Source organism: Ambystoma mexicanum, chromosome 8 (assembly GCF_040938575.1).
Source record: "Ambystoma mexicanum isolate Mex_15411 chromosome 8, UKY_AmexF1_1, whole genome shotgun sequence".
In the NCBI taxonomy this organism is placed as follows: Eukaryota; Metazoa; Chordata; class Amphibia; order Caudata; family Ambystomatidae; genus Ambystoma; species Ambystoma mexicanum.
This window is the reverse complement of record NC_090929.1, coordinates 1,282,240,108-1,282,261,126: the sequence shown is the minus strand read 5'-3', so window position 1 is coordinate 1,282,261,126 and position 21,019 is coordinate 1,282,240,108. Positions and strand designations below refer to the sequence as shown.

The 21,019-nt window shown below is 42.2% G+C and overlaps 1 protein-coding gene across 1 annotated transcript in view; it reads left to right on the top strand.

Annotated features, from left to right (window-relative positions):
- The window catches only part of KNDC1 (kinase non-catalytic C-lobe domain containing 1), an 895,433-nt gene that overhangs the window by 386,208 nt on the left and 488,206 nt on the right, over window positions 1–21,019 (top strand). Inside the window, exon 12 of the mRNA XM_069611402.1 lies at window positions 15,916–16,003. Within this exon, the coding sequence (XP_069467503.1) occupies window positions 15,916–16,003 (88 nt within the window). The remainder of the gene's footprint in view (window positions 1–15,915; window positions 16,004–21,019) is intronic.

Below are 21,019 nucleotides of genomic sequence, written 5' to 3'. Positions count from 1 at the left end.
AAGTTCCCAAATTCGTTCGTCACAGGAACTTGCAATTGATTCAGTCGCGATCCACTCTTTCTCGGTGAGCTCTTTGAAGTTCTCATGTGAGTTCTAAATTTGGTTGTAGATGTATTCGTATCTCGCTCCACTTCATCGTGTAAATAACAATTTTCTTGTAAGAGTGGGCCAGTAATATGGCATTTCCCCATCAAAGCGACATTGTGTTTCTCTCGAGATATTTTTGATGTTTCTGCATCAAGGTTATGGACGTTACAAGACGAGTTCGCTTGAGAACTTTGATTTTCGCGTCCTAATGAGAAACGGCTCGATCGTTGCGTTACATCAACTTCATCAAATCGAAACTGTGAGTGCCTAGAAATGCTTTGTGGTGATATTTGTGCAGTTGTTTTTGCATTGACCATTCGTGTAGGTATTTGAAACTGATCTTTCATGTTCAAATGTAGAAAGGTATTTTTAGTCATGTTAATCACTGACGAGGAGCCAGCCAAAATTGTATCATCATTATCAACCGAATGAGTAATCGTTTCTGGTACTACTGTACATTTTGTTACTTCATTTATATCCTCATCTTGGGAAGCTTCCATTAATTCTGCATCCGTTAATTCGTGGGCAGTAAAAAATGCATCTACTATTTCAGAGTGAATTGGAGGTGGTGAAACTATTCCTAGAGCACTCCGGTCGAGTAAAGGTAGGTTGAGCAGAGTTAATAGTGGTTTTTGTGGTGGAGTGACAAAGAGGACAGTCGCTACATCCGTAGCGTCAGAAGTAGTTGTCACTTCAACTTCACCAATATTATCTGGTGCACTATTGGACCTACTAGGATCTCCATAATTATTTGAATATTTTTGCGCAACATCAAAAGCTACAGGAGCAACAAAAGAGTTATCGGCGACGTTTAGATCAGCCAATACTTGTGTCGGAAGACTATTTAAGATTTCCATTTCATCAGACGGGGCAAGAAAGCTAGTTGACATAGCTTCGTCTCTGGCCCCAACTTCTGCCCCAGCTTCAACAGTAGATAAATGTACAGACGCTTTGGGTAAATATTCCAAATCTTTACTGATTATCAAGGGGTTGTACAGTCTACTGATAGAACAATGTGCTCAATGGGTTCGGATTGTAGACAAGGATCCACTAACTGCTTAGATACACTTTTTCTTGATTTTGAGCTTACCTTGGATGTCTCTAGGCCAGAGTCTGCTTTTAAAGCTGTCCATGGATTCTGCATCCGCCGTTGTTGTATGGTATTTCGTCTTGTTTGTGGCCCCACCTGGCCCCCCAATCCCGATTGTGCGGTCATGCTATTTGTGATGCTGCACCACTCTGCGCACAAACTGCAGTTGAAAGTGACCAGAGGCCGAGATCTAAGCTTACCAGCAGATCCAGTAGGTGCCAAGACAAGACCAGGATCGAGCGCCAAACAGCAGCAAAACAGTTTGTGCCGCCGAAGAATGCGCTGCCCTTTACTCCGCGGCTGGGCTTAACGCCGCAAGGGTGGTTGAGGCTTTGACTTGAAGTGGAGAAGAGGTCACGTGACTGCACATGTGAGCGCCGATGCGCTCCGCCTCCTCCAGGAAGCGAGCGCAGATTCCCCTGGCAAGAGTCCTCCAAAACTCGCAGTGCCAATGTCAGAAAGCGAAACCAGAACAAACGTTCATTCAATAAAAAGCAGCTTCCTCAATTGAACAGACGCCTATTTATCTAGTGCAATTAATATTTAAAAGAATCTACAACGTGAGAAAAAGAGGTTTTTATTGTGATACTAAACAGTTAAGTGACAGGAAGCACAATCCCAATTGTCAATCCTCCACACTCTTTTACACCCAGGATGTCGGCCATCTAAGCCCCTGAATGCAAAACACCACAATGGTCAAGCACTGCACAAACACCATTAAGATAACCGAACTCACGTAAACACACACACATAGCTGCGGCCACAAAAACGTGATGAGTGTTGGTACACCCATTACCGTCTTCGTGCAACTGTAGAGATAAGCATTCATAAAAGCAAAACTGACACACACATTTAGCCGGTCACACATAGTGCGGTTGACCTACTAGAATACATTTTACATCATACACACATGCCCTGCTTCTGTTAGCGACACCGCAGCAACATTAAGGCGTGGAGAAGATTCCCTGGACCCCTTCTACCATAAATAAGGGTAAAATGGCTTAATGCTACATTCTTTAATGCCATTATTCTGTACATAGGTTTCAGGGTGTTAGTTAGCCATGTCTGGCATGTATGCCAATTATGTTAGTTAGCCATATCTGACATTTAGGCTGACTGTGTTAGTTAGCCATATCTGGCATTTAGGCCAATTGTGTTAGCCATATCTGGCTTATAGGCCAATTGTGTTAAATACCCATGTCTGGCATTTAGGCTGACTGTGCTAGTTAGCCATATCTTGCATTTAGGTCAATTGTGTTAACCATAGCTTGCATTTAGCCTCACTGTGTTAGTTAGCCATATCTGACATTGAGGCCAATTGCGTTAGTTAGCCATATCTCGCATTTAGGCTAACTGTGTTAGGTAGACCTATCTGGCATTTAGGATGACTCTGTTAGGTAGCCATATCTGGTATTTAGGCCAATTTTATTAGTTAGCCATATCTGGAATTTAGGCTGACTGTTCTAGTTAGCCATATCTGGCATTTAGCAAAACAAAGGGGGGTCTGGGAATATCTCTACCAGCATGAACACGGCCCAATGACCTGTTCTTGGGTGAATAACCCCTGGGAGAGACTCTGCCAAGTCTTTAGCTCACTGTCCTATTCAATTGTATCCTTGCTTCAGGAGTAGCCCTCCTGGGCAGAATATGGTCCACACCAGGAGCCCAAATATTTAGAAACCTTTCACAGAGAAGAAATTTCCCCGCATATCAGCCTTTGTCCTGCCCAGGGGCAGTCCAGCACCGAAATGCTAGGCAATTCTCCTCTGAACAAGAGTGCCAACAGTAACACCATACACGTGTTTCAGCCTTGTTGGGCATCATCAGTGAGGTGAAACTGTGCCTCTCTAAGAACAGTGAGCAAGGGGTCCACGTCTGGATCGCCCTGGTAACTAAGGGTGAGACCCAAAGTTAATTTATGCAAAACAAAGGGGGGTCTGGGAATCTCTCTACCAGCACGAACACAGCCCAATGACCTGTTCTTGGATGAATAACCTCTGGCAGAGACTCTACCAAGTTTTTAGCTCACTGTCCCTTTCACAGAGAAGAAATCTCCTGGCAAATATCTGACATTTAGGCCAATTGCCTTAGTTAGCCACATTTGGCATTTAGGCCGACTGTGTTAGTTAGCCATATCTGGAATTTAGGTCAATTGTGTAAGCCATGTCTGGTATTTAGGCTGACTGCGTTAGTTAGCCATATCTGTCATTCAGGCCAATTGTAATAGTCAGTCATATCTGAGCTTTTCTCCCACTGGCCAGTTGTCCCACTATCTCAAATACAGGTGTTACCGTTTTTACTGCTGTGTCCTCAATTTACCCACCTGACAGGTATCCCAACTCTAGGTGTTACCGTTTTCACTGTTGTGTCCTCAAATACAGGCCTCTCTCCCACTTGCCAGGTATCCCAAATCTAGCTGTTATCGTTTGCAGTTGTCTCCTCAGTCTAGGCTTTTCTCCCATTTGCCAGGTGTCTTACTAGCCAGGTATCCCAAATCTGGGTGTTGCCGCTCCTGCTGTTGTGTCCTCAGTCTAGACTTTTCTCCCACTTGCCAGTTATTCAAAATCTAGGTGTTATCGTCTTATTGAAATGTCCTCAATATAGGCCTCTCTCCCAATTGCTAAGTATCTCACATCTCAGTGTGGCCGTTTGCTGTGGTGTCCTCTCCCACTTGCCCACATTTGAAAGTGCATTTTCCATCTATCTAGGAATCTCAAATCTAGGTGTTTTGCATTTGCAGTTGTGTTTGAAATTTAGGCATGTTTTCCCCCTATCCATGAACCTCATATCTAGGTGTTTCGCACTAGCTGTTGTGTTTGAAATATAGGCTTTTTCCCTCTATTAGGAATCTTGAATCTGAGTGTTTTTCATTTGCTGTTATGTCTGCAATCTAGGCGTTTCTTCCCTCGATCCGGGAATCTCGAATCTGGGTGTTTGGCACTCACTGTTGTGTTTGAAATATAGGCGCTTTTCTCCCTATCCAGGAATCCCAATTCTAGGGGGCTCATCACGAGTTGGGTGGTAATGCCTGTGCTATTACCGCTGGCGCTATTAGCCCTACCGCCAACGCCACCGGCGCTATTAGCGCTGGATCACGGGTTTGGCGGAACGGTTAGTGCCCATTCCCCATTGTGCCCATTCGGGAATTACTCATTCCCTATTGGGCCCAACGGGGAAAATGTGCGCTGTTACAGCCGGCAGATTTCCCGCGGGCGGTAATAGCACCGAAAATTGGCAAATTTGCAGTGGATTTCCCCCCAGCTCAGAGCTGGGGGGAAATCCGCCAAGGCCATGATCTGGTGGACCCTTAAATGAGGCGGTAATAGCACTACCGCCGCATTTAAGGGTTACCGCCAGAATCGTGATGAGGCCCCAGGGTTTTGCATTTGCTGTTGCGTTTGAAATGTAGGCGTTTTTCTTTCTATCTAGGAATCTCGATTCCAGGTGCTTTGCATTTGCTGCTGTGTTTATAATGTAGGTGTTTTCCCTCTATCCAGGAATCCAGGCATCCTCCCCTCCATCCAGCACTGTGTTCCCAGCTTCTGGGTGCTCCACTGCCTGTGCTGGGTCCAGCCCGAGACTCTCCCTAGAATTACAGTTGTGTTCCAAGTGAAACAACTGCAGAACTAAGTCTCTGCATAGTAAGGGACTGCAACTGAAGGGGCTCCACGATCGCCACAATATTCAGAATCTAAGGGTAGCTAGGGATAGCTTGCAGGAAGAAGAAAGTCAGCCACAAACTGCCAGCGGTCTAATAAACCAAGGAACGTAGACTTCACTTAGATAGCCCAAAGGATACGGCCAGCAAGGCTTGCACCCAGAAAGCACCACCCATCTCTGCCTTTAAAATTCCCATCCAACCCAATCTGCTAGCTATCAGATGGTAATCCCCCCCCCCTCGACCTTGCCCCCATGTCCATAACCACAGATAGCTAAAACCACAAAGAAGCCGTAGGGCAACTACGACCCCAACAAAAATGTTGTCAGTGGGCAAGAGCCCCAGCAACCTAAACACAGTAACGCAAACTCATCAAACTAGAAGACTTCAAACCATCACAATATGCCACGACACAGAACAGGGCGATGCAAGAGAAAACTAGGAGAAAGACTACATTAAATGGAACCACACCATGGCACCACACCAACAAACACATACAGGGCAACGGAACACACACCCATAAGCATTACAGAAAAAAGAATAAACTCTAAACGAAGGCACAAATCTTTATACCTAACACCATACCTCGCGACGGACCTCCCACCAGAACAATTTTTGACCACCAACAATGCTAGACACTCCAGCAAGATACCAGGACCATACAGGAAAAGAGCAGAAACATCCGGAAGGAAGAAGAGGGAACACAACACCCTCACTCCATATATCACCAACATTTTGTGGCACCAACAGCAACGGCAATGAGATAAAGAAGAGGAAACAGAAGAAGTCAGGTATCCAATATGAAACCTAGCAGAGCTACTCAATGACGAAACAGAACATACTGACTACACCTCACATCATGAGAGTAACGAAGAAACTCGCCAACAAGACCACCATAATACGAAACCAAGAACAAAACAAAACACGATCTACTCTACGATGGTGGAATAGACATCCTATACATCACAGAAACCGGGTTAGATACAACTACAAAGTCACACTACACAACAACTTCAAATGCAGACAGGTAAACATAAAAGGAAAAAGAGGAGGAGGACTTGCAATAGCCTACAAAGAACACCTGAAAATAAAAATAGCTGACCCACTGAACATCAGAAGCTGTGAATCCCTCGTCCTTGACCTGACAGCGAACTCAAAAACAAACCTCACATTCATACTCTAAGTATGTGGGTTCTATCTGACTTCTGTGCGCTAATCACCACTCGCAATTAGCAAAATCTGAAATTTAATCCAAAAAGGTTTGGCGGCAGCAAACACACAATTCCCACAAACCACCCACAGGGTTTGTTTGTTTGTTTGTTTGTTTGTTTGTTTTGTTTGTTTTATTATTTGTATTGCGCACCAGACCCATGGGTATTAGGGTGCATAGCATAAGATAATTCACAGCTTAGTTACACATCAAATTTAAACAATACATCTGAAAGAATAGGACAAGACAATGTACAAACAGAGGGCTCATCTAGGAACAGAGGCATGGCAGGTCTGACATGAGGATATATTCAAGGACCATACGTAGTATATCTAATGGCTAATATAATTACATGTAAACAGGGTCAGTTAGTTGTGGGCGTCAACTGTATGTCAGAGTCTTTGAGCCATTTTATTATATTCTGGCAGATGTTTTGGTAAGGTTGATCTGACCTTAGTGAGGGGGGTAAAGAGTTCCACAGTTGGGCTGCCTTGACCAGGAAGCTACTACCCCTGATTCTGGATAGCTTGAATCTGGGGACAGCAAGGTAATTGATATTGGATAGTCTGGTAGTCCTTGTCGAAGATTTCTTGGTGATTCTTTCTGTCAGATATCAAGGTGCTATATTGTTCAAGCATTTATATATAAGTGACGCGACTTTCAGTTTGATTTTGTCGTGTCTTGTGAGCCAGTTATTAGATCTTCTGATATCGGAGATGTAAAGTTCAGACAGTTAATTAGGTGGAAGGGAAGGTGACTTTCGCTCCAACCACTAATGGTTGTAAGATTGAGTAATTAGATCAATATATATCACTATGACTAAGCAGACTGTGTGAAATCAAAATTTAAATGTTCTTGTCGTGGTACAGCCGACATGTCTTTCGACCACCTGCTCATTTTCAATGCTAACGTGGATACGGCAAAGACTCCTGTTCTTATTGGATTATGTATTCTTTCAAACAATGAGTCATTCTCGAATGCTATATAAAATAGTGTTGTATAATTTCCCTGATGCGATCCGGACTGAATATTCGATCGTCAAATGAAGATAGTAATCAAAATATCAAGCGCTAAGTATTCAGCATGTTCAAGGTATTGAGTACACTTTGTTGAAACAATAAATCATAGGGATAAATCCCTCGAGACAATATCACTTGGCTGGTGTCCGGCTGAATTATCGTAATAGCTAATTACCTTCCCTTCAACCTAATTAACTGTCACATTCATACTCGCCTACAGACCACCGACCTACGACGCAACCTTCATAGACACCTTCATAGAAGCCATCACAAACCTGGCTTTCAAACACGATCACCTGATAATCCGGAGGAATTTCAACATATGGTTTGAAAAAGAGAACGCAAACTCACACAATTCACTAATCAAGCAGCTTGAGACAATGAAACTATGCCAGATAGTTAAAGAAGCAACACACACAGCAGGACACACTCTCAATACAATCTTTGCCAACAGAAAACTGACCTCAACTGTGCCACCAATACAAATACTATGGAGCGACCACCTCATCATACCATTTGTGATGCAACTATACCAGCTAAAGCACGCAAACAGCCCCAAAAGCTCCCCACAATCTGGAAAAGAAACTGGAATTACATCCAAAACAGTAACTGAACAGGACAACTGGAATCATCAAAACCTTAAAGCGCACCCCTGGATGGAACTGATTAGCAGACCTAATCCAGAAATGCATCGCCAAAACAATAGACAGCATCTTCCCGGAAAAACCCTTCATCCCATCACAAAAGAAAGCAGTGTCAAGATGGTTCACACCCCACCTTAATACAATGAAAAAAACAAACCAGAAATGTGAACTACAATGGAGGAAAGACTACAACCAGGTGAAAAGAATAAACTATCAAAATCAAATCTGAGCATGCAAAAAGGAAACTCTCAAAGCCAAAAAACGAAATAACTATTCAACATTGTAATTGAGATGAGAAATCCTCCTGGATCCAATAACACTCCAGTACCTTCACAAAAACTATGCGATGAACTTGCAGACATCTTTAAAAATAAAATCATTGACAAGCACTGGATCATACAAAGCAGACCAATCAACCAAACCATGCACCATGCCCCACCTACTCTGGAACCACAGAACAAGCTGCAAAGCTTCACCTAAATATCAGGCAAGAAATTCCTCAAGCTGGTGAAACAAAGGAACAAAGCAAGCTCCCCAATGGACTCCTGCCCACCTGGTATCTATAAATCAATGCTTACACAGGGCACACCATTGGAATGCCACAGAAACCTCTTCAATCAATCACTCTCAATGGGGAAAGACCTCCCTAACTACAGATCGATATCAAACATTCCCTATCTGGCAAAACTACTAGAGACCTAGGTCTACGAGGAAACACTGGAAAATGTAGAAAACCACCAACTATTGGATCAGGCAAAAGTTGTTTTTTGGACCCATAAGAGGGACAGAGATTGCACTTCTCTCTATTTGGGTGACCTAAAGTCCAACGCAGATTCCAGCACAAACTTGGCACTGATACTACTCGACCTCTCTGCAGCATTCAACACAGTCAGCCATAACATCCTCATCAAGAGACTGGAAGAAATTGGGATCATCGACAGCGCTGCTGTGAATTAAATCTTTCCTATCTGAAAGAACAGAAACAGGATGGCTAAAATCATTCAAATCTGCGCCGTGGGATCCCACCGGTCGAGAACCATAAGGATCCGCCCTACCCCCACTCCTCTTCAACATCTACATAACACCACTAATCAGGCTCATCAAAAGACACAGCTTCACATGCTACAACTGCGCAGATGACAAATCATATACAAAATCGAACATGTACAAGGGGAGAACACAACGCTAATAGACTGTCTCAAAGAACTCTACGAATAAATGAACACAAACACCCTCAAAGTCAAACCCGGCAAGACGCTAATTGCAAATCATGATCCAAAAACCAAGGAAGCAACCAATACATCCCATGGCCCACAGAAATAGGAACAGTGCCCACACCATCCAACATTGTCAAAAACCTTGGAATCCTAATGGACAAAAAGCTAACCCTAGAACCACAAGTAAACGCGATAATCAAGAAATGCTTCTTCCACCTGCACACGATCAAAAAGATTCTACCATTCCTCTTGTTCACGCACAAAACACTGGCCATCATCTCTCTCATCATGTCCAGAAAAGACTATGGGCCTCATTATGACGCTGGCGCTAAGTGTTTAACGGCGCCGTAAAAGGCTGCAGCGTCGTTAAACACTTAGCGCCTTACTACGAGGTCCCTTTCCGGGACCCGACCTTAACGGCTGGTCTACACCAGCCGTTAAAGTAGGGACCCGCAAAGGGACTTTGGTGCTAAGTACGGTAGAGCCCTATGGGGCGAAAATGGGAATGGGGAAGGGCCATGGTTCAATGGGGAATTACCGCCCCGCCAACCTTGGAATGGGGTGGTAATTCCCTATTGAACCATGGCGGACCCGTTACAACACCAGCACCAACCATGGTGCTAATAGCGCCATGGTTTAGTGCCGGTGTTGTAATGAGGGCCTATGCCAACAACCTGCCTATACCTCGGAATGCCGGAATATCGGCAGAAGAAACTGCAACATATACAGAATGCAGTGGCCAGACTTCTCCTCAAACTCTCACGAAGGGACCACATCACTCCAGCGCTAAAGATTCTACATTGGCTGCCAGTAAAAAAAGAAATTACATTCAAAGCAATATGAGGGCCTCATTACGAGGTGGGCGGTAAGGGATTACCGGCACCGGTAAGGGCACCGGTGCCGGTAATCCCTTACCGACCTACTACGAGTTCCCTTTGCGGGTCCTCCCTTAATGCCTGGTTTTTCCAGGCGTTAAGGACAGGATCCGCAAAGGGACTCTGGAGCTAATAACGGTACCGCAATTTACGGTACCGTTATTAGCGCCTTCCCCATTCCCATTGAGCCCTATGGGTGCTCAAATGGGAATGGTGAAGGGCCCTGGTGAATGGGGAATTACTGGTCCCGCCAACCTTGGAATGGACCAGTAATTGCTCCATTCACCAGGGAGGAGTCGGTAGGGTTTTAGAGGCGGTAATGAGGCCCAGAGAAATCCACGGCCAAGGTGCAGAATTCATACAAAAAAAATCACCATTTACCAGCCAACCAGAACACTCAGACGACATCCGCCTGGAACCTAAACCATACACAAGGAAAAAACGTGTTGGATCAGCATTCTCTTGCCTAGCCGCTAAACACTGGAACTACATCCCAAGAGAAATACGAACCCTGAAGGACATCTAAAATTCAGAAAACTCATATAAAACTTGTCTTTTCAGTTCAGAACCGGATGAAAAAGAATGAGCAACACCCACACCCCATGGAATGAACACACAAATGGCAAGATCGGGGACTAAGCCAGACTACAACAAAGAGCAGGGAAGTAGAGAAACCGCTGAATGGGAGGGATACCAAGGTGCACCCGTACCCATAGAGAGCCCTACCAGAAACAAAGGAGAGAGATAGGACCGACCTAAGTTGAACCACAGACAGGGGGCATTAGAATTAAAGGGGAAAGTCTGGTGACCAAACTGATAAACCACAAAGCCAAGGGAGCTCAAGGGCGCAGGGAAGAGGTCCCTCCACCCTCTAGGGGCCCAGTGAGGCAATAGTGACTGCATGCCAGGATGTGCCAGGGGACAAAACGATGTACACATATAGTCTGAAACACGGGGGTGGGTGGAGGAGGTATCAACACTAAATAGCCCTGCTACCAACCCACAACTCGTGCACAGAAAATAGGAGATAGATGCCTAGCACACCATAATGCATGACACTGGCAGGGATATGTGCCACGTGTGGCTAAATCTGATGGGCTACGAGGAAATATCAACACTAAAAAACTCATCCCTCTTCTTACACCTTTCAAAATCTAAACTAAACACAACCATACTTCTACAGCACAACAAACTGCACGCACTTCACTGCAAGGCAACAATGGGCCTCATTCCGAGTATAGCGGTAAGGGATAGCGGCCACCAGTAACGAGACCGGTGGCGGTGATCCCTTACCGCCATACTCCGAGTTCCCTTTGCGCCCTCGCCCTTAACGCCTGCTTTGAGCAGGTGTTAAAGTCGAGGGCGCAAAGGGGCCTCCAAGCCAATAACTGTGACCGTAATGAACGGTCGCCGTTATTTGCATCTTCCCCATTCCCATTGAGCCCTATGGGGGCTCATTTGGGAATGGGGAAGAGCCTTGGTGAATGGGGAATTACTGCCCCGCCAACCTTGGAATGGGGCGGTAATTCCGCCATCCACCAAGGCGCTGCCGGTCCGGGTACGGCGTCAACCAAGGCGTTAATAGCGCCATTGGTTATCGCCGTACTCGGAATGAGGCCCAATGAAACAAACCACACATAGCCTCGCACAACAGCACATACAAGTACAGACAGAAAATTCACACCTATACCCAGCGAACGGTGTAAACCGAAATGAAGCTGTCAACAGTACATTACAGCTCTCTTGTGCTTTTCTCCCGCTTAGTCCTAACTTAGGCCCCTCCAATATCTTACACTCTTGCTTTTCAGATCCACCAAAGCACCAGGGGACCACTTAGATAGTGATAGTGCACAGTATAAATATCCTTTAACATAACTTACATGATAAAACAGGATCAGGTAATATTATCCCCATATATATGGTCACCGTAAATAATATCGCCGGGAAAATGTTGTGGCGATGTTATATGGGTGACCATATACATGGGGACAGGGGCAAAAAAAAATGTGTCAAAAAAAAAAATTAAAAAAACAAAAAATGGGGTTGCGGGGGTGTCCCCCGCATGTTCCATGATAATGTCGCCACAAAAAACGGCCATTTTTCGGCGATATTTTTGCATGGCGAGATTTTTGTGGCGACATTATTACATGGAACCGATAAAACAACATACATTTTTTGTCCTGCAGGTCACTCACTTATGAAGGCACACCTATAGTCATGCAAACAAGCTTATTACATCCAAGTGGAGTACATTTTGTGTAACTTCCCTTTTCCCATTACATTTTTCTTTAAAATCCCAATTCCTTTGTAGAAAGAGTTTTTCTTATATTTTTTACAAGTACTTCTGAGGGACCAACTTGCCTTACCCTGTTAAGAGCCCATGTACAGTCCATTGGCCTTAAATGAAGGGCACTATCGCTGAAACTTAAGTGGACGGCTCACACAAAGTATTTTAAACTATTTATTTGGTTACAACATTTGTTTGCATTGGAACAAGTCATCAAGTTCATGCATATTGTGCATGTTACAAAAAGGGTTGCTAAGCTTTGACCTTGAGAACTGTGATTCTTCTTGTTCTTGTCACTCAACTCTTTGGTAGCACACTAAAAACCTCTTTTTCTCCTGTTGTACATTCTTTTTAATATGTATTGCGCTAGACATATAGGCACCTTTTTCATGCGCTCTGGCTTTGCAATTCAGCAAGATAGTATGCACTTTATTCAGAATTGTGTAGCTCATTGAGAACAATGTTTAATATTCTAAAAACGATGCCAAAAATGTCTTTTTATACAAAAAATAAAGAGTACACATTTTAAAATCAGACACTTATGGTTGCCACGTGTACACAGTAGGGCATTTCCTGTGTTTCTAGAAATGTTTGCTCTTGAGCCCTCCTAGCACCACCAAGGTAACTCTCAATAAAGCAAAATCATTCAAAAAGGGCTTATATTTTATATTTGTATAGCCAGATCGATTGACTTTGCTAGTCATAATAATGTTAGATTTGCCATTAAAGGGATTTCCCAAAGCTTCCGCTCCATAATGACTACCAATTTGCCAAACTCCCCATTTGCTGCACAGCCTAATTTGTGTTTTAAATGTTCTGACTTGCACTGTGCATGCTCCTGAAATCACCTGTGACTCTTTTACATACTAATGGAGCCCTTTTGTTTGGACACACACTGCTCAATTCTCCCTGTACATCATGATATGTTTTCACACAGGATGGAAGCCTGCGGGCTTTCAGCGCTTTATAAGCACATAAATAAATACATAAAATATAAAGGATTGAGTGGAGAGATAAACATGTCAGCCTAACTTGGAAAAGCTTCAGAAACAGTGACACATATAACAATTAATTCTGTTTTGGAAAGTCTTGTTCAAAACAATACACTGTTAAGAAATAGCAGAAGCTGCTTTAACCAAAATGGTGTGCAACCCCTTGCCATCTCCACAGCAGCATTGTAAAACATCAAGGAGACACTTATCAGATATTGAAAAAATATGAAAATGACGGAAATTGTCCTTGAAAATGTAACACGCCGAGTCAAATATACAGTCTGCATTGTATGCAGTCTGAGAAAGGGATAAAAACAGATTCTCTGCTTTGAGGAATAATGCTCTAAAAACGTGTGATTGTGCCTATTAGATACTTAGGCATGAGAACTATCGAAAATTACAAAAGCATATGTCTGAGTGAATGTAAATTACACAGTTTTCACATTTATTTAAACACTAATTCTACAATACGAACCAACTCATTAAAATTCATTGTCCAGGAGAAGGAAACACACGTGCTAATTTAGCTTGTTTATTCTAAAGCACATGCAATCACATTACTAAAGTGCATGCGCTTCTACCTAAAGTGCAAGACATGCAAAAACAATAAAGTAACCGTGCTTCTACCAACATTAATAAACACATTCATTGCAACATAATCAAGTTCAAATCTTCGACAAAAACAGTTACAAAATGATAACAAACCCATTTCAGTTTCCTTTGAAAGAATCAGACTCTTTATAAGCAAATTATTGGTGAATTAATTGGTGTTATTTTAATTAAGGGAGAAAGGAAGTAATCATTCCATGTTATATATGTTTTCACAGTTAAATTGAATGCCTTGAGGATGACGAGACCACGCAGAGAAAAGAATAAGGGGTTATTTGTTGAAACTAGTGAAGACTAGTAGGCCTGGCATACGTCCATGGGCATAAGAGCATGTTGAAATTTGGGCAAATTAAATAATTGACAGATGATGACCTTGAGAATGGAAATGTATTTGTAAGAATGTTGTATATATGTCATGACTATACTGCGCTGATGATCCCTAGTAAGGACAAAACTGGTATATAGTTTCTTCAGCCTTGAGAAATGCCTGTCCTGGTTTTATAAAGCTACATCTAAAGTAGTGCTGCCCTGTAAAACAAGGACAGCCTCAAAAGGCTTGCATGTGGGCTCATTTGCAAAGCCTTTAATATATTTGAAGACTAGCATGAAGAATAATTTACAGAGATAGCAGTGATATATGGCAAGGAAGCTGGCATGGCATCAATGGGAGTAGCTAAGAGTCATGTACAGTGTGCCCGTTGCAAAGTTAAGAATTTTACTAAGGGGGAAATGACTGGGATAGTGAGGCCCAAGATAAGGCTGGCATATTAGTTTATTTATTGTGAACAAGGTTTGGTGATAAGAGTCTTAGTGGAGCGGTGAAGAGGGGGGCTTTTTCAAGTTGCTAAGGAGCTTTAACGTAGCAATGACAACACTACATGTTTTGAATATGTAGTTTTAGGTCACTGTCAAAGATAACCACAAAGTTGTAGGCCTTAGGGGATGGTGAAAGAAATGGAAGGGTACAGGAAAACGGAAAGGAAGGAGGGTATCGCATAATATGCAAAGTGTTTAATGACTTTGGTGTTGGAGCAGCTGAACAAAAGACAACGAAGTGGCATCCAGTGCCGGATACCCAGAAGACAGTCTGTGATGAGAGAGGAAAGGTTGGGGCTAAAGTTTGTGGAGAAGAAGATCTGTGTGTTGTCAGAGTATTGTTGACTGGTGAAGTCAAACAAAGAAATAGGTTTGCCCAGTAAGGATGTGTAGAAGAAGAAACAACGAGGACTGATGGCAGGTATGCAACCACTGAGAGGTGAGTGGGATAGGAACTGTGGGTGTTACAGGAGAATACAAATGAGTGGGCAAAAACACAGGAATCAACTCAGGAAGTTGCAGTGTCTTGGATGCCCAGGTTTGATGCAGTAAGAAGGAGAGAAAGGTGGTCATTGTATTCCAGTAATACCAGTCTGTCAGCATACCCATGCTGGTCTGTTATGTAGATTTTGAGTGCTCTGCCTTTGATGTTGTTCTTCTAAGACTATTGTATTAACATTAAACGATTGTCCCAGTATTTGTTCGGTAAATTCTTATTGCCTTTTGACACTCTACCAAATCTATAAACCGGCAAATCTCCTTGTCATGTTTTGCTATGGGCATACGCCATGAAATTCCTTCATCATGTGCCTTCATTTTAACAACAGAGCAATACCAGCAGTTGATCAGCTACCATGAGCACCAGGTAGCTGATCATCTGCGGCTGATTGAAGCTGCCTCTCATTTCATAATAATTAGTCAATAAATAGTACGGACTATGCTGCTACAGATCGCTGGACTCCAATGGAAACCTGTTTGCAGTATCATATACTTCTTATAGTCACAGTCTGAAATCTTAAGGATGAGGGCGGTCGGACATTGAAATGTGTTTTGGGGATTTGCAGGATTAGTTCATCTGTATTTGATATGCAATTTTGCAATCACGCAACACACGGTTTGCACTGGTTCGATGTGGGCTGTTTGCAGCTACAGATAGCTCTTGCTCTGCACAGATGTGTTTGTGTTAACTAACATGTTCCACATACTAGGAATACATTAAACAAGGTGATACATTATAAAAGAGTAATAATATTGTGGATTTGATTTGAGTGTGCATCTACCAGAAATTGAATTTAAGATGATCATTAAGTGATTCTTATTTGGAAACAGCCTGATACTACTTAGAAGGTCTTTATTTATAGGAACACTTGTTTTGTAAACTATAATAAATGGCTGTTTTAATTTTTCATAGGCATACAGGTACAAAGCGGAAGCCACTGGAGATACTGATGAGCCAGAGGCCAAATATATAGACAAGCAGTCCCTCACATATAATTTAGGTACGTATATTTGTTAGATATAGCAAACATTTATCCAAAGCAGAGAATGATAAAACATAATTAGAAAAGGTAGATCTCTATGAACCTCATTTTTAATGTCCATGAAGGGAAAATGGTGGCGCAAATAGCAGGTGTACATGTGTTACGCTAGTTTGAGCACCAACTTTTGCACTCTGGTGCATTTTCCTGCCATTCACTATTACTTTGTATTCCTTTGTAGTGCCTGCTAAAGGCAGACAGACGCTGTAGGAATCTGTTTCATCATTCCTACAAGTGTAACCTGCATTAGGTAGTTCAAGGTTTTTGAAGTCGAAAAGAAGTATTAACATGTTTTTTGGTCCATTTAACAACTTTTTTATACATCAATCTGCAAATGTCAAAATGTGCAGGTCAGGGACTGTATTGCATGAAAGTAAAAATGTGGGGGGTCGACTGAGTGTAACGCTTATTTTTGTTTAATTTAATTTTTTATATGATGTTCTAAACATTATTTACCTCAGGCATAAGTCAGAACTGATCTTTATCTTAAAAGTGCATGTAAACCAAGAGTGTAGCGGCTGTATGTATCACTATATGAAGGAAGATGTTTGCCACCAATTATAAGGGATGAACATTGGAAAACATGATGCAAAAATGTCAGTGTGGCTATTGGTCCATAAGGAACCTCCCAGCAAAGCTGCTGTGACAGGGTGAAGGGGGGATGCATGATGAGATGAGCCAATCGATTGCAAGCATGTGCCCTCTTTTACACAATTTCCTGCTCGAGATTTGGCATGATGTGATATGAGCTGATGGATTGAGGGAGAAAACGGATGATGCATAGAGATTACATGTTTTAGCCACTCTAGATCATCAGCACGCGTTACAACATTGCATTCAACTTTCATTGATAAGGTTGTAAACATCCCATACATGCTCCTTGCAGTTTAATAAATAACCACCTTGTTGAGCTCTTTATAGCGAGTGGTCAATGGCTGTAGGAATTAGTGGGAAGGCTGGAGCGCCCCAAGATAATTAATAAAACACATCTATGTTGACTGAAGTGTGACAAAAACAGTTCAGCACTGAAAATGTAGTAACTTACATGCATGCTGTAGTTACAGTTAAATATATATTGTAAAATACAAGAATTCCCTTGAAGCCATGATACTGAGTTACCAGAGGTGCCAGCTGATTTGTATGAAGTTCCTCACTCCTTACCTGGCGTGGATGAAGCATCCATGTAATACAGGTACTTCCCTTATGCCACGCTGCCCTGAGCAGTAAGAAGAAAACGTGAGGTCTGTGTGGAATCCCACAATGGAAAAAATGACTCTGAAAACACCTCTGTTGTTGGTAATCAAATGCAGCCTGGACTTGATGCTGACAACTGGGAAAAGCTGGAGGCTGATAACAACTGGACAGGAGGTTGGACGCACAACAGAGAACAGTATTAGCAGAATGACTCACAGACAGTAGGCATGGGCACAGACCCAAAAGGAAGGTGTCAACTAGGAGGCAAGGGGAGCACACACGATAGGAACAAATCATGAAGGAATAGGCAGGAGATAGAGGTGGTCAAGTGAAAGACTTAAGGGAGCAGTCACTGTGCTTCACTACACACTCAATCACGGTCCTGCTCCCTTTTCATGCATGTGCCATTATGTGGGGCTTGACATATGTACATGGACCAGTACATTGAAGGTTTATGTAGAGTTCACACAAAACAATATGTTTCTACTGTCCAAAATATAAATCTTCCTTTATTTTTATATACATTTTAAAAAAAAATCTCATTCACTATATTACAAAGTAGTGTGAATACAAAATGCAATTTAAAAATGTCACTGTCTACATAGAATGACATGACTTTCATCAACAATCCTCCTATATATTAACCAATACATCATCAGAAAAATAATTTTGTGATTCACTCAGATAATATATACATAATCTTTCTTACTGTGTTAAACTGACTAAATACAAAAACATTACATGACTGAAATAGATCATATATACATATATACATTACACCATACATAGGTTCAACATGTTTCAGTTCCCAAATATCTTCTTCAGAACTTTCATCAGAAGCAAACTTCAAACAAAATACGATTTTGAGGAGGTACACTTCATGGATGTGAAAATAAACATGAGCTTCTGAAAATAACAAATATTTAAAAAAAAACACTATTGCTAAAATACTTGACTATTGCACCTTTTACTGATAAGCATAAAAGTAGGTTAAGGATACTATTACCATTGTAAAGGTTAATCCCTGAACATCACATGTAACCAACCGTTCCTTATGATCACCTCTATCTGACAAGAAAGGAATTACACTAAATTAATATCCGCACTTAAACACTGGGTTTTAATATGAACAGTATTTGTAAGTTGAAGATAGATTTTTTTATCTTGCTCCATTCAAGGTTTTGTTTCTATTTACTTGATGTCCCCAATCATCTTTCCTATGGCATGTCTTAAAATAGTCGATCACCTTCTCTACAGGCACTATTCTCAAAGGGTTTGGGGAAACACCATAAAAAGGGTCCTGCACTAGAATCCCACAGACCTTAGCTAAACACTTACTGGGTTTCTTATAGGTTCTAAACCCATAAAAGATGAGGAAACAGACATACCAGTCTCACTTCCTGTTAATCCAGCACTCGTTAGTATAGAGTAAATGGGTCAGAAAAAAAGGGGGATTTCATAAGGATTTGCCTGATCCCACCTGAAACAATCCAAAAGGATTTACTTTAATACATTAACAACATCATTGCATTGATCTGTATTGCAAGGACTTATGAAACAATTTAGGATTCCCCTCATTAAATCCCCATTATTCTTACCCTATTAGTTTGCACATGTCGAGCTACATCTAAATGCTAGCTCTCCCCGGTGTTCTTTCCCGGATGTGTAACGGATGTGTAGCACCATGTTTTTCAGCATCTTTTTAACGGAAAAAGACTAGACCGCTATGGTGCATGGTGCATAAAACAGGTCCAACATGAAGCCGACTGAAGTGCTGCTGTTAGATGTCAGATGCGAGGCGGCAATCTGTGTTTGGGGCTGTGAATGTGAGACCCCCGAGGATGCTAAAGAAGCCATTCGACCCATACTTGAAGGTATGTGGACACCCACAGCTGTCACAGATCACAGTGAGGAACAGCATGCCACACGCCTTACATAAATTCATCATGACATGAGGTGCTCTAGCTCAACTTACAGTTAGAGACTTTTATTGGCTGCCTTATGTAGGCATTATTAAGGGCATAAAAAACCAGACAGAAAACTCATGAGATGGATCTTTTGAGTAATGGGATATTAAATTTAAAAGGTGCATTGTTTTCATGGTGGAAGTTGTGGATATCATAAATTTTAATTGTAATCACAAAGCAAGACATTAGGAGAAATATTTTTGGTGAAGGACATTGCTTGATAAGAATGGACTCATGCATTTTGCTCTATATAATTAAGTGAGGAAAAATGATGGGTGGCAATTAATGTGGGTGGTATAAATGGAGGCATAATGACACACAGAAAGGAAACCACCTATTAAGAAGTATGTGCTGGCAATACAAAAAATGCGTCAAAGGGTTGAAAATTGGAATGGTAATAAAGTGTACGATCCATCGAAGTAAGTACACATATTTTTCAGGAATGAGTACGATAACATGCCTGGCTTCAGTAGCTCAAATAGAGGACCAAAACAATTCAGAAAAAAAGGTAAATAATTTGTTGGCAGTGTCTTTGAACTTGATTTCAAGAAGTTAAGCAGATAATACTAAAACCAAGGTGTTACTCAGATATTGGAACGTACCTTTGGATGTGAAAATGCAATTTTTGCAACCTGTTCTTTGTAGAGGTCCTTATACTGAAATGGGACAAACATGCACTTTAAGCGAGGCCTTCCATGCTATTTAAATGTTGAGCTATAGTACTCTTGACACACCCAAAACAAAAGGCTTAAGTGGGCTAATCAACTATTTAAAAGCTCCAAGAAACTCCAGATTTGTTTTTATAAAGTAATGAAAGTTGAGAAGGATGAGCAGATTTCATTAGGATTCTGTGACATCCACATGAGCATGGGCCTTTCAGCCCACTCTAAAGAAAAGGAAGAATGAGGAATGAGATTGCTTCTCAAGGATTGTGAGTCTGTTGTGTCAGGAGGAGTGTTAGCCACTAGTACCAAGCCAACAGGTTATTCCACGTGGTCTTTGATGCTTGAAAATGATGAAACAAAGACTTTCCCACCAAGAGTGCAGCCAGCAGGATACTAATGAACCTGTCAGGCTAGGGGCTTGAGTGGAAAGGCAGGAGCAGCAACAGAGCTAATGGGAAGAAAAACAGACACAGTAGAAAATGAATACCTAGACTAACCACTGGTCCCAACCGCACCACCCTCCACCTTCCCACTCTTACCTGCGGTGAAAGGTGAAGAGCGCTGTAACCTACTTGTAGAGATGAGTGCCTTTTTGAAGTGAGAGTCACAGGTCCTGAGAAAAGGTCCAGTTCAATAACCCTGACCCATATGGAATGAGGGCGCAACCTAGAGTCTTTAGAAAGCAAAAAAAGGTGAAAGAAGGAAACATACAGCAGGGCGTCCTAGAATGTTTCTTTTCTTTCCTGGAGGTGGTCCGTGAAGAAGCAGCAAAGCGTCCCAATCAATCCATGATTAAATCAGTAACCACAAAAAAAAAAAAGCAAAAGCCAACAAAAATCCTCTATGAATCCTCAGCAAAGCGTCCAAAAAGAAACACCAAGTGAATCCCCTGCAGAGCGTCCATAATTTATGCCACCAAATCCAATGTGACAATAAAGAGGTGCAGAGAGCGTGTGGAAAACAGCTGATCAGTTCCCAATGATACGCGGAAGGCGTAATGTGTAAACACCAATAGGAGAACGTTGGTTACAGAATAAGGCTTGTAGAGAGCCAACGTATCCAGGAAGGGGACGGGCAGCAGAGTTCAGTGGGCGAGACAAACACAATCCAAGTACACAGTCCAGGGTCAGATACCAGAGAGACACGAAACA